Genomic DNA, 14036 nt, shown 5'->3' on the forward strand with positions numbered 1-14036 from the left:
AAGCAGCACATGGAAATCAAATGTAGTCCTGTCTTTTCACAGTCACAGAATCACCCAATAATATACTAAAATCTAACCACAGCTAACACGTCTGCATGTGTCTTCATTTTTATGGTCACCATCTAGTCCCACCATTCTTACAGGAAATGTCTCTTGGTAAAAAATTTAGGATTTTTAATTAGGGGGAAAATATAAGTGATTACAAAGTATCAAACCCTTAGTAATTGAAGTTTACAAGGTTAAATCCTCAAATTTCATGTCAATCATACCATATATTCCAAGATACACAAATAAATCAGATATACACAGACACCAATGCAAGCAACACTACTTTTGTCTCATTTTGTATTATAATATTATCAAAGGCTTTATTAATGCCTTAAAAAACACAAAAAGTTATTGAACATACACTTATTATCTGGAGGAATAAATGCACTCCAAATGCTTATCATCAGAACTCTGGAAAAAGACATATAAATTCTCTCCAGTATTTTAAAAATTGGTATCTAAATAATTTCATTTTGAACTAGGTTAGTAACCTAAGTTGTCTTCATTCAGCTTTTAAAATTGAAAAAAAAACATTGTTTCAAATACAATAAAGACTTAAGTACACATTCAAAATTTATTTTCTATTACACCTTTCTGGCCAAAGGAGTTGAAGAATATTTTTCCTTACCTTACTTAGGACAAATGTTGCCAGATTAAAAAATATATATATAACAGTAGTTGTAAAGACTAACTCTATATGAATGGTTTTAATCATAGCGCAGTTAAAATAACATTTAATATAGATTCATTTCGCTGGATGATGTCACCTTTTAAAACATCAGTATTTCTCATATCATTTCTGGATGGTCTTGACACATTCTTATCTCTTCTTCAACATGACTTCTTCATTTTTTTTCTCTAGTTTTCTTGAGTTAAAATAATGGCTTGAAGAAGATCATATGAGATCCAGTGGCTCTGTGATATTTCTTAAATGCTGGGCAAAGCTGGGCTAGTTGATAATGTAACTGTATTAAAATGAGCTGTATTTTCAGTGCCCCAGGCTGGTTGGTTAGTCTGATAGAAGGCCTTAGTTCCTCTTGCAGATAAAGATAGAGTCCATTCTTCCACTAGTCCAGGGCAGTGGCCAAAGAAGTCCAGGAAAGGCATTACACGGAATGCCATTGTTTAGAAGGGATTTGGATTTAATGGCATTGTTATAGGTAAAGTATTTCCTGAGCAAAAATCTCATTCACTGAGTGTTTGGGGGAATGTTAAATTTTATAATCATAGTTGCCTTTCTCTGTGGAAAAGATTTTATTTATTTATTTATTTATTTCTTATTTTACTTTAAGTTCTGGGAAGAAAAGATTTCTTTAATTTGCCATGATCACTTCCTCTCAATTTCTTTTTCTTATAGTCATGCACACTCTGTAATCTAAATTTCTTAAGTTTATTTAAAAATCAGAGAAAAAAAACTCAAGGGGATAAAAACAAGCACAAAGTAAAGAAAGAAACCAATAATTTTGCCATTATACTTTCTCCTGGATAACTGCAGATATTTCTTATCATTTCTATTCTGTTTCAACACTGCAGAATACTACACTCGTGGCCCAATCGTGAAGCAATGTGCACGAGTGACAAAACATGGGAACCGGAAAAGGAATATAAATGTAAATCAAATTTTTAAAATCCCAGTAATGCAACAGCTTCTTTCCTTATTTATTGGATTAATGTCCCTTCCACATGAATTCCCATTTTGGTTCCAGGAGGCCATGCACCATAAGCTCTAATAGCCAAGACTACTATTTGTAGTGCCTGTGGCCAGTATCTACTGGTGGCAAACTCGCAAAAGTCTTCTGGAAACTCATTAAGTTATGTTCTATTTGTTTTCTGGATTCAGGGGACCATGGAAATAGAAAAGGATAGAAACAAGGCATGCTTTTGAGGTTTCTTGGGCTGGATAGTAGAAAAATAGGTATTTTCCTTTGGGGATTTTTGCAGCTGAGAATACTTTGTCATTTTCCTCAGTCTTTAAGGGAGTGGTAGGCCTTGGCAGTCCGGCTGTTGACAAAATCTGTCTTCTTAAACTGAGCCTTTGGGATAAGGAAACAGAAACGTGAAAGGTAACAAAACTGGCACACAAGAAAATGCAGTTTTTTAGTGATTTCTTACCAGGGTCAAGTCAAGTGGGCCATTATTACCTGGCTCTGTTAACTATGACACATTCCTTGTTCATGTTCTTACCTTCTTGTAGGCATGGTGGAGTTCCGTGTGTGCCCACAGAGAGTACAGGAGGACGGAAGCAGCTTTACTTGCTTTGTTGGAGGCATAGCTGAAAAGAAAAGGACATTCTGAGATCAGGGAGAATGAGTGAGGCTTCTGGATGCTGCCTGTCGGCGTTCTGTAAGACCTCTTCACTCTTCAACTGCTCCTCCCCAGGAGCCGTCCATGAAGTCAGGCCACTCGGTGACCAGACAATTAGGCAGCAAACTCTGAAAGGAGGGGGCCATATTTGTTTTTGTTTTCTTTTTAAACCACTAGCACAGTGCTAATAAATAAATAGTTTATAGGCTAGGCGGGGTGGCTCATGCCTGTGATCCCAGCACTTTTGGGAGGCCAAGGTGGGTAGATCACGAGGTCAGGAAATCAAGACCATCCTGGCCAACATAGTGAAACCCCGTCTCTACTAAAAATACAAAATCTAGCTGGGTGTGATGGTGTGTGCCTGTAATCCCAGCTACTAGGGAAGCTGAGGCAGGAGAATCACTTGAACCTGGGAACGGAGGTTGCAGTGAGCTGAGATCGCGCCACTGCACTCCAGCCTGGTGACAGAGTTAGACTCCGTCTCAAAATAATAATAATAATAATAATAATAATAATAATAATAATAATAATAATAATAATGAAAAAAGCAAAGTAGTTTATAGAGAAAAATCCCTGATATTTATAAGGAATATATCTTTAGATATGTTATAAATTCTTGAATTATTTATAGAATAGAATCTATATTTGTATGGTTATAATGTATGTTTATAGAATAAAAATGCATGAAAGCATGACTGAAAAATACATATGATTTTGTGACACCATGAATGTAGGAGTAATTTTTCAAGTCAATAAAATAAATTCTTGTGGCAGCCCCTGTTAAAGCAGTTTCAAAATCTCTTTACGTTTCTGTATAGAACAAATGGAAAACTTGTTCCTGCTATAAATCCGTCACCACTGCACTTGAACTGTACTTAATATTTCATATTCTGCTTTTTTTTTTTTTTTTTGAGATGGAGTCTCACTGTGTCACCCAGGTTGGAGTGCAGTGGTGCCATCTCGGCTCACTGCAAGCTCCGCCTCCCAGGTTCAAGCGATTCACTTGCCTCAGCCTCCTGAGCAGCTGGGACTACAAGCGTCCAACACCACACCCGGCTAATTTTTTGTATTTTTAGTAGAGACCGGGTTTCACCATGTTAGCCAGGGTGGTCTCAATCTCCTGACCTCACAATCTGCCTGCCTCGGCGTCCCATAGTGCTGGAATTACAGATGAGAGCCACCGTGCCCGGCCCATGTTCTGCTTTTAAATTTATTCTAAATGTCCCACTTCAGGCTTAGATCAGTGCTGCCTTAGATCTCTTTCTCTTCTATCACCTGATTAGCACATGGCTGAGTTTTTTTTTTTTAAACAAAGACGTTTCCCCCCTCCCATAGCATAGGCATTTGTAAACATAAAACCAAAACTGGAGAGTGCAAAGATGTACAGAGAAGAGCATGCTGTGTTCCTTCAAGAGTGAAAAGCCTTTCTCTTCCATACTAGCCTGGCAGGGAGGAGCAGTCAAATCAGCACTTCACAGACTTGTTAGTACCTCCTGGACTTTTCAGAATCACTTGGTAATAACTGAAGGGCAAATAAATCCATCAAAGTGATGGGTCTCTAATATTGAAAAGTGTGAAAAGTTATTAAATTCCAAGACTGTTATATTCATAACGTTTGTTTATAAGTTGGTTGTTTGATACTTGGTATTCTTTTATTCAAAGATGTAATGTTATAAATGATAATTAGTTCCCAGGCTAGCCCACAAATGATAGGTCAGATATATAACACTCTAGTAAGGAAAGAGCAGCAGACACCACTGGCAAGAAGCTGCTTGTTAACTTTTGTTTTTGAAACAGGGCATGTGAGGACTCACAAGTGGACACTCAGGGCAATAAACAAGTAACAGAGTAGCTCACCCCCTATCTTGCTAAGCTACCAGAAGTTTCCAAAAGTAATTACATATTCCCATGTGCAATAATTGTTATATCTGAATACTCAAATAATGAGCATCATACTATGGTGATTTGCCTGGAAGTTTGGATGACTATTTGGAAGAAGAGTCATTTCTGTTTTCCAGCAGTAATTCATTCTCTCCACAAAGACTGAGCAACTCTAATGCTATCTGCCAGCCTGTGGCGACAGGCGAATATTCTTGGGGAACTGACACTCCAGCCAGTGCTCAGTGCTTGTTTTAATCTGACTCTGAATGCAGTCTTCCTTCCTCATGTGCACTGCAAAGTGGGGCTGCAGGGTAGAAGGGACCTAACTTGGGTGGGGCTGTGGTGGAGGTGACATGTACATCCCTGAACAGCCAAGCACACGTTTCTTCAGTACAGATGAAGTCATCTGCTTTGTAACTCATTAGAACTATGCTATAGTGACCATTTCTTTTCTTGTTTGATTATTTACAAAAGTAACTTGTATCTATTTGTAAAAAGTCAAACAATTCCGAATTGTATAAAGAGAAAAAGATAATCTTCATGCCCCTTTCCAATCTCATCACTCTAAATTAACTAATAGGAAATAATTTGGTTAAAGAAGGGTTTTCATTCTCCTCACTTTTTTTTTTTTTTTTTAAAATAGGGAAAAGTTGAAAACAGGAACACAGATATGGAATGACCTGCATTGGACCTTCTATTCTCAAAAGGGAATAAGATGTGGAAGAGATAAGATAGAGAAAAAACTGTGAAAGCAAGACTTTCTCATCAGGCTACCCCTCACTGCTTCTCCTGTGCCATCACTGCTGCTGCTGCTTCTTTTTTTCTTCTTTTTTGAGACAGAATCTCACTCTGTCAACCAGGCTGGAGTGCAGTGGCATGATCGCGGCCCATTGCAACCTCTGCCTCCTGGGCTCAAGCGATTCTCAAGCCTCAGTCTTCCAAGTAGCTGGAATTATAGGCACGCACCACCACATCCAGCTAATTTTTGTATTTTAGTGGAGACAGGGTTTTGCCATGTTGGCCAGGCTGGTCTCAAACTTCTGACCTAAGTGATCCACCTGCTTGGACCTCCCAAAGTGCTGGGATTACAAGCATGAGCCACTGTGCCCAGCCCATCACTGCTTCTTCTAAGCTTCTTCTAAGGTGTGACGTTGCCTCCTAAGATGGAAGTGAGGAAAAGGGCACATATCTGTCCAGAGGATTCCTGCTTTCCTACATTCTGCTGTTATCAAATCACGGCTGTAGCTCTGGGAAACTAATTCATTAGGCCAATACAATGCTGGAATGCACTACCAAGAGAAGCTCTGGAGTCTGACCCTCTCTCAGAAGAGAAGGGACAAGCATGTGGTGTGGTGGCTTCAGTTCTTTCCTTGGCTGGTCACTGAGGGCTGGCCAGACGATCTGGCCTGGCTTTGCGTCCTGTTTGCCGCCATGTTGCACATGATGACCCTGACTGCACATTCATAACTGGGCTGTTTACACACAGGGTGGTGAGGGGAGAGGGAGGCCGCTGACGGGCAGAAGCTGAAGGACTTACGCATCGCCTGCACTGATGGTCATAATTTTCTGGATGCCCCCAGTGTTTAGAAGGTCCCGTGCATTCTGGTAACTGTTTTGGATTATGTTGTTCAATGTGTAACAGGCAGAAGCTGTAGTTTCAATGAGAAGGTCAGTACTTGGGACTGTGTCAGGAATGATGGAAACCAAATCGGGGAGAGTTTCTTTGGCTACAAAATGAAAAAAAAAAGAACACTTGATTTAAAAGATTGTTTCTTCATCCCAAAATCCCAATACATTTTGGGTAACGAACGTTCTTTTTTTTTTTTTTTTGAGACGGAGTCTTGTTCTGTGCCCAGGCTGGAGTGCAGTGGCACGATCTTTGCTCAGTGTAAGCTCTGCCTCCCGGGTTCACACCATTCTCCTGCCTTAGCCTCCTGAGTAGCTGGGACTACAGGCGCCCGCCACCATACCTAGCTAATTTTTTTGTATTTTTAGTAGAGAGGAGGTTTCACTGTGTTAGCCAGGATGCTCTCAATCTCCTGACCTTGTGATCAGCCCGCCTTGGCCTCCCAAAGTGCTGGGATTACAGGCGTGAGACACCGCACCTGGCCAGGAACATTCTTAAAAAGAAATACAGCTGGTTAACAACACATGGAAAGATGTAATTTCCCTAATAACAAATTTTTTAAAATATTTGAAAAGAGGATACTCTGTGCTCAGCACATTGAAAATCTTTTCAGAATGTAATTTGGCAGAAATGTCAAGAACTTAAAACATTTTCATCTTCTTCAATTCGGTAATTCCATGTCTAGGAATACATCTTAAAAACATCACTTTGAAAATGGAAAAAGCTTTCTACAGAGATCTTTATGACAGTACTACATGTAAATGAAAAACTAAAAAGCCTGAATATCCTAATAATAGGAATATGATTAACTAAAACACACCTGCAAAGACTATTATTCATCACAAAACCTATCTATGGAGCATGTGTAATAAAAAGAAAATAATTATGCTAATGGTGTATGTGAAAAATCAGTATATTTATTTATATAAAAAATACATAATATTATTGGCCAGGTTTGGTGGCTCACACCTGTAATCCCAGCACTTTGGGAGGCCGAGGCGGGTGGATCACTTAAGGTCAGGAGTTCAAGACCAGCCTGGCCAACACGGTGAAACCTTGTCTCTACCAAAAATACAAAAATTAGCTGGGCGTGGTGGCACCTGCCTGTGCCTATAGTCCCAGCTACTCAGGAGGCTGAGGCACAAGAATTGCTTGAACTTAGGAGGGAGAGGTTGCAGTGGGCAGAGATCACACCACCATACTCCAGCCTGTGCAGCAGAGAGAGAGACCCTGTCTCCAAAAAAAAAAAAAAAAAGAAAAAAGAAAAGAAAAGAATACATAATATTATCAAAAAACCCACATAAGAAACCTGAGGAAAAATGTTGTTAATAGGAGCTGTTTTTCTACAACAGTATTAATAGTGAACTAAAATCATTTTCTTTTTTTTTTTGAGACGGAGTCTCGCTCTGTTGCCCAGGCTGGAGTGCAGTGGCGTGATCTCGGCTCACTGCAAGCTGTACCTCCCAGGTTCACGCCATTCTCCTGACTCAGCCTCCTGAGTAGCTGGGACTACAGGCGTCTGCCACCATGCCCAGCTAAGTTTTGTATTTTTAGTAGAGACAGGGTTTCACCTTGTTAACCAGGATGGTCTTGATCTCCTGACCTTGTGATCTGCCTGCCTTGGCCTCCCAAAGTGCTGGGATTACAAGCGTGAGCCACCATGCCCGGCCAAACTAAAATCATTTTTGAGGCCAGGCACAGTAGCTCATGTCTGTAATCCCAGCACTTTAGAAGGCCGAGCCCAGGAGTTTGAGAGCAGTCTGGAAAATATAATGAGACCCTGTCTCTATTTTAAAAAGTACAATTCAATAAGTGAATAAATAATAAATGACTAATCTTTGCTTCCCAAGGTTTTTATCAATACATAAGTAATACTACCATTCTAAAAAGAGAAATAAACTATTTTAAATGTACTTTTCTACTATGTATATAACTTCTTGGTTGTAAGTTTGAGTTTGGCTTTTTTTTGTACTAACAAGAAAGGTATTTAAAAAAAATAGACACGTCACTTTCACAATTAGGCTACAGAAAATAAAAAAGACACATAGACCAATGGAACAGAATAGAGAACCCAGAAATAAAGCCAAATACTTACAGCCAACTGATCTTTGACAAAGCAAACAAAAACACAGAGTGGGGAAAGGCCACCTTATTCAACATATTCAACAAATGGTGCTGGGATAATTGGCAAGCCACATGTAAAAGAATAAAGCTAGATCCTCATCTTTCACTCAAAAACCAACTCAAGATGGATCAAAGACTTAAATCTGAAACCTGAAACCATAAAAATTCTAGAAGATAATCATGGAAAATCTCTTCTAGACATTGGCTTAGGCAAAGAGTTCATGACCAAGAGCCCAAAAGCAAACGCAACACAACGCAAAATAAGTAAATGGGATCCAATTAAACTAAAAAGCTTCTGCACAGCAAAAGAAATAATCAGCAGAGTAAACAGATACCCCACAGAGTGGGAGAAAATATTCACAAACTGCATTCGACAAAGGACTAATATCCAGAATCTACAAGGAACTCAAATCAGCAAGAAAAAAGCCAAATAATTCCATCAAAAAGTGGGCTAAGGACATGAATAGATAATTCTCAAAAGAAGATATACAAATGGCATATGAAAATTTTTTTGATAAGCTTCAAACATGAAAAAAATGCTCAACATTACTAATTATCATAGAAATGCAAATTAAAAGCACAATGAGATACCACCTTACTTACTTCATCCTGCAAGAATGACCATAATTTAAAAATCAAAATATAATAGATGTTGGCATGGAGGTGGTGAACAGGGAACACTTCTACACTGCTGGTGGGAGTGTAACCAGTACAACCACTATAGAAAACAGTATGGAGATGCCTTAAGGAACTAAAGTAGAACTACCATTTGATCCAGCAATTCCACTGCTGGGTATCTACCCAAAGTAAAAGAAGTCATTATATGAAAAAGACACTTGTACATGCATGTGTATAGCAACACAATTCACAATTGCAAAATATGGAGCCAATCAACCAATGAGTGGATACACAAAATGTGGTATACATACACCATGGAATACTACTCAGCCATTAAAAAGAAAGACACAATGGCCTTTGCGGCTAAATTGGATGAAATTAGAGATCACTATTCTAAGTGAAATAACTCAGGAATGGAAAACCAAATATTGTATATTCTCACTTATAAGTAGGAGCTAAGCTATGAGGATGCAAAGGAATAAGTGATATAGTGGATTTTGGGGACTTGGGGGAAAGGTAGGAGGGGGTGAGGGATAAAAGACTACACATTGGGTACAGTGTGCACCGCTCAGGTGACAGGTGCACCAACATCTCAGAAATCATCACTAAATAACTTATCCATGTAACCAAACACCACCTGTACCCAAAAATTTATTGGACAATTTAAAAAGGTATTACTATTTGACAAGTCCACTGGAACTTGTCCTATGGTACATATTTTGGTCAATGCGAACTTGTGCTTGAACATTTTGTAATAGTTATTTTCATGTATGTTTTCCTCTTTTTCCTCTAACCACTTTAGACTCTTCTTAAAAGACAGAAAGCATGCATCTTTTGCTTTTGCTGATCCCCACAGTTCCCGAATATGTGTTGCATTGATCAGGAATGAACAAATACTGCCTAATTTTATTGTGTGCCTTCATCTGTGTTCACATGGCATCTTGAAGCACATTTCTCTCTCTGTGATACTGGATTGTAATGAATTGTGTGACTGTCTCAACCTCAAATGATGCTGTGGGTTCCTTGAAGCCAATTATCTTACTTATTTCTGTGTTTCCAGCATTGATCATTATTCCTGAAATAGACAAGTACTCAATAAAAGGCACTGAATGATATGTCATCATAATACCTGGACCTGATTGACAGGTAAGACATACCTTCTGCTCACAGGCCTGAACTCTTTCTTTTTGACTGCGGTTCAAGCACACAGCATACTGTGGAGAGCTCAGTGTTCATCTAAAGCCAGAGGGCTTTAGTTTCAGTCCTGGTTCTGCTACTTTATGGCTCTATGGCCTGAGCAAGCTATTTAACGTCTCTGTTTGTTTTTCCCTAAGTTGCAATGTGAGATAATAATGTCTATGTCACAGGGTTATTTTGAGGGAATGAATCAATGCATATTAAGTGTATTATAGTACTGCGCATGTGGTAAGCTCTCAACGGATGCTATTATCAGAAGGCTTCCTCCTTTTAATAAGTTAAACTACAGAATGAAAGGCCTTGACTGGCAAAGTAGCACTGTAAGATACATACCTGCATCTTCTGTGTGAAATCTGTTATTCTGTTACCATGCCCCATTGCCTATCTTTAAGTTTTTGAAAAAATGTAAGTTTCAAGTTTATTTCTCTAGATGTAAGTAAAATGTAACAACTTTATTGCAGGTGAGAACAGGGAAAGTTACCTGGCTTAGAAAGCTCTGGTGAGAAACACAAAGCGTATGTTCAAGATGATTTTCACTTATGTCTGGCTATTAAAATTCTGAATTAAGAGAAGTCCTTTTACTTATATATTTGACATGAAGCCAATTTGGAATTTTAAAATTGCATGTATCTTGCTGAAGCCTCTTCTCTCTGTTATCCTCAAAGTGAAGTGTATCAACAGAATCATCTACTATAAACCAGGTGGCTACGGCTATACCTTCCCAACATTTAGGGGACTGCAGAGCCTGAGGCCAACAGCATTTCTGCCCTGAAGGTACATGCTTAATGTGTACAGTGCCATTATTTACCTTGGCGGTGTTTTAAAGATGGAGTCAATTTTTCATTTGGGAAAAGAACAAAAAAGGGAAGGATAATACACCTCTATTGAAGTTCAGCACAAAAGACCATGGGGAGAACATTTTAATAATTTTGAGAGTGCCTATGGCGAGGTCTCTTTCAGATTCACTGAGAATGTTCCAGGTTGTCTCTACTCATAATGAGCATGAAACCATTGTATAAAACCTCCTGTCAAATGTGCTGCTGGCTGTCTTTGAAAATGACATTACTAAAACATAACTGCAGCCTTTAATATCTCTGGGGCTATATGTGTGCATATTTAAAAATCTAATCCATTAAAACAAACAAAATATTGTTTATATTTTTTGTGAAATGTTGTGAAAAACTGAGTTTGAGTTGTTAGAAATGACCTATTTATAGAGCATTATGAAGCATGTTTAATTTTAGCATTATCTTTCTATCATCTCATTTTGTAATTTTCTACTTGATACAACAAACATTTATCACATACTTCTTGGTATAAGCAAATAAATAAAAAATTATGTTATTTGATAATGTAACACCATTATCATCTCTGTCAATAATACAGTCAAAGGCAAAATACGTCTCATCGCAGTTACCCAAAAAAAGATGCCAAATTTGCTATATTCAGTGACTCCTTTTTTGTCTGTCTATTGTGATTATCTGCTTACCCGTTTTTTTAATAGTCCAACGCACTGCCAAACTACTAAAGTAAACTACCATTACATGTGTTTTTCAAATGTTCTAGAATTATGGTGCTTAAGAGAGCCACAGAGAGAACACTCTGAAAGACAAGTATATGGCATTGGATGGTGTGACTGAGGGTGCCACCCAGTATCAATATCAACAGTATTACTTATCTTGTTAATTATCAGTATGCTCTAAAATTTTTCTTTTGTAGTAATTTTTTAAAAAATGTTGGGTATTTAAAAAAATCTCTGGTGAGATCCACCGAGAAAGCCTCTTTGTGATACCTGGCAGCAGAAAAGGCAGGCCGGTTTATCACCTACTCCTTACTCCCATTTCCAGTGCATCTTTGTGAACGGGACGGGATATAGACAATGTTTCATAGCATTGTATCTTCAGCATGTACATATTACACATAGATACTTATACCGACTCACCAATTTCATTCTGCAGAGAAAGATTCCGGGACAGATTTCTTAGCAGCGAGATGGCTGTCTTTTTCACACTTAGGTCACCGACATGCAGCATCTTTCGGGTGTGCTGCAGGCCATTTTCCTTCTGGACAACTGCCTGAGCCACTGACGTCGGCATCTGTTTTGTGAGACACATCTTATAAGTGCTATTATGTTTGATTTCATGACAATATTTTTTCTGTAGATTATCAGAGGTTGATGAAAATGTTTTATTTTATGTTTATTTTATTTATTTATTTTGAGATGGAGTCTCTCTCTGTCACCCAGGCTAGAATGCAGTGGTGTGATCTCAGTTCACCACAACCTCCACCTCCCAGGTTCAAGTGATTCTCCTGCCTCAGCCTCTGGAGTAGCTGGGATTACAGGTGTGTGCCACCACAACCAGCTAATTTTTTTGTACTTTTGGTAGAGATGGTGTTTTATCATGTTGGCCAGGCTGGTCTCGAACTCCTGACTCAGGTGATCCACCTGCCTCAGCCTCCCAAAGTGTTGGAATTACAGGAGTGAGCCACTATGCCCGGCTGAAGATGTTTTAAAAATTAGAACTGTAATGAAACTAGTCTAAATTAGGTTTTCAAGTCAATTACTAGATAAAAACTGTTTATTCAGTACATTTAAATGCAATCTTGGGGCTGGGTGTGGTGGCTCACACCTGTAATCCCAGCACTTTGGGAGGCCAAAGCTGGCGGATCACCTGAGGCCAGGAGTTCAAGACCAGCCTGGCCAACATGGTAAAACCCTGTCTCTACTAAAAAATACAAAAATATTAGGCAGGTATGGTGGTGCGTGCCTGTAATCCCAGCTACTCAAGAGGCTGAGGCAGGAGAATCGCTTGAACCTGGGAGATAGAGGTGGCAGAGAGCCAAGATTGTGCCACTGCACTCCAGCCTGGGTGACAGAGCAACACTCTGTCTCAACAAGCAAACAAACAAATAAATGTAATGCAATGCAATGTTGGATTTAATTAGGTTATTACATTTTTTTGCATCTGTGTTTATAAATAAAATGGATTAACCTTTTCCTTGTACTACCCTTTTCACTTTTAGAATCAAGGTTATACTAACATCATTAAGTTAGTTGGGTAGTATTTAATCTTTTTCTATCTCCTTTAGCTGTTTGTGTAATACAAGAATAATCTCTTCTTTTGGGCTTGGTAGAATTTAGCCATACAGATTGAATATCCCTTATCTGAAATGCTTGTGACCAGAACTGTTTTGGGTTTTTTTCAGATTTTGGAAGATTTGCAAATGTACAATGAAGTATCTTGGGGATATCTTGGGGATAGACAGAACTAAGTCTAAACATGAAATTCGGAGGCGGAGCAAGATGGCCGAATAGGAACAGCTTCAGTCTCCATCTCCCAGCGCCAGCGACACAGAAGACCGGTGATTTCTGCATTTTCAACTGAGGTACTGGGGTCATCTCACTTGGGAGTGCCGGACAATCGGTGCTGGTCAGCTGCTGCAGCCCGACCAGCGAGAGCTGAAGCAGGGCGAGGCATCGCCTCACCTGGGAAGCGCGAGGGGGAAGGGAGTCCCTTTTCCTAGCCAGGGGAACTGAGACACACAACACCTGGAAAATCAGGTAACTCCCACCCCAATACTGCGCTGTAACACCGGCACACCGGAGATTGTATCCCACACCTGGCCGGGAGGGTCCCACGCCCGCGGAGCCTCTCTCCTTGCTAACACAGCAGTCTGCGGCAATCTAACCGCAAGGCAGCAGCGAGGCTGGGGGAGGGGCGCCCGCCATCGCTGAGGCTTAAGTAGGTAAATAAAGCCGCTGGGAAGCTCGAACTGGGTGGAGCTCACAGCAGCTCAAGGAAACCTGCCTGTCTCTGTAGACTGCGCCTCTGGGGACAGGGCTCAGCTAAAGCAGCAGAGGCCTGTCCAGACGCGAACGACTCTGTCTGACAGCTTTGAAGAGAGCAGTGGATCTCCCAACACGGAGGTTGAGATCTGAGAAGGGGCAGGCTGCCTGCTCAAGTGGGTCACTGACCCCTGAGTAGCCTAACTGGGAGACATCTCCCACTAGGGGCAGTCTGACACCCCACACCTCACAGGATGGAGTACACCCTGAGAGGAAGCTTCCAAAGCAAGAATCAGACAGGTGCACTCGCTGTTCAGCAATATTCTATCTTCTGCAACCTCTGCTGCTGATACCCAGGCAAACAGGGTCTGGAGTGGACCTCAAGCAATCTCCAACAGACCTATAGCTGAGGGTCCTGACTGTCAGAAGGAAAACTATCAAACAGGAAGG

General features: G+C 40.0%; 1 protein-coding gene across 2 annotated transcripts in view; it reads right to left on the reverse strand.

Annotated features, from left to right (window-relative positions):
* Positions 1–338: 338 nt before the first annotated feature.
* PKP2 (plakophilin 2) overlaps positions 339–14036 on the reverse strand; it is a 114253-nt gene continuing 100555 nt past the window's right edge. The window contains exons 10-13 of one of the 2 annotated variants that reach the window (XM_023208942.3): positions 11742–11895; positions 5771–5960; positions 2233–2320; positions 339–2081 (exon numbers count right to left, since the gene is read on the reverse strand). In XM_023208942.3, coding sequence (XP_023064710.2) covers positions 2013–2081; positions 2233–2320; positions 5771–5960; positions 11742–11895 — 501 coding nt within the window. In that variant the 3' untranslated portion in view covers positions 339–2012. The remainder of the gene's footprint in view (positions 2082–2232; positions 2321–5770; positions 5961–11741; positions 11896–14036) is intronic. The other variant, XM_023208943.2, reaches the window with a different exon arrangement.

Source organism: Piliocolobus tephrosceles, chromosome 10, assembly GCF_002776525.5.
Source record: "Piliocolobus tephrosceles isolate RC106 chromosome 10, ASM277652v3, whole genome shotgun sequence".
In the NCBI taxonomy this organism is placed as follows: domain Eukaryota; kingdom Metazoa; phylum Chordata; class Mammalia; order Primates; family Cercopithecidae; genus Piliocolobus; species Piliocolobus tephrosceles.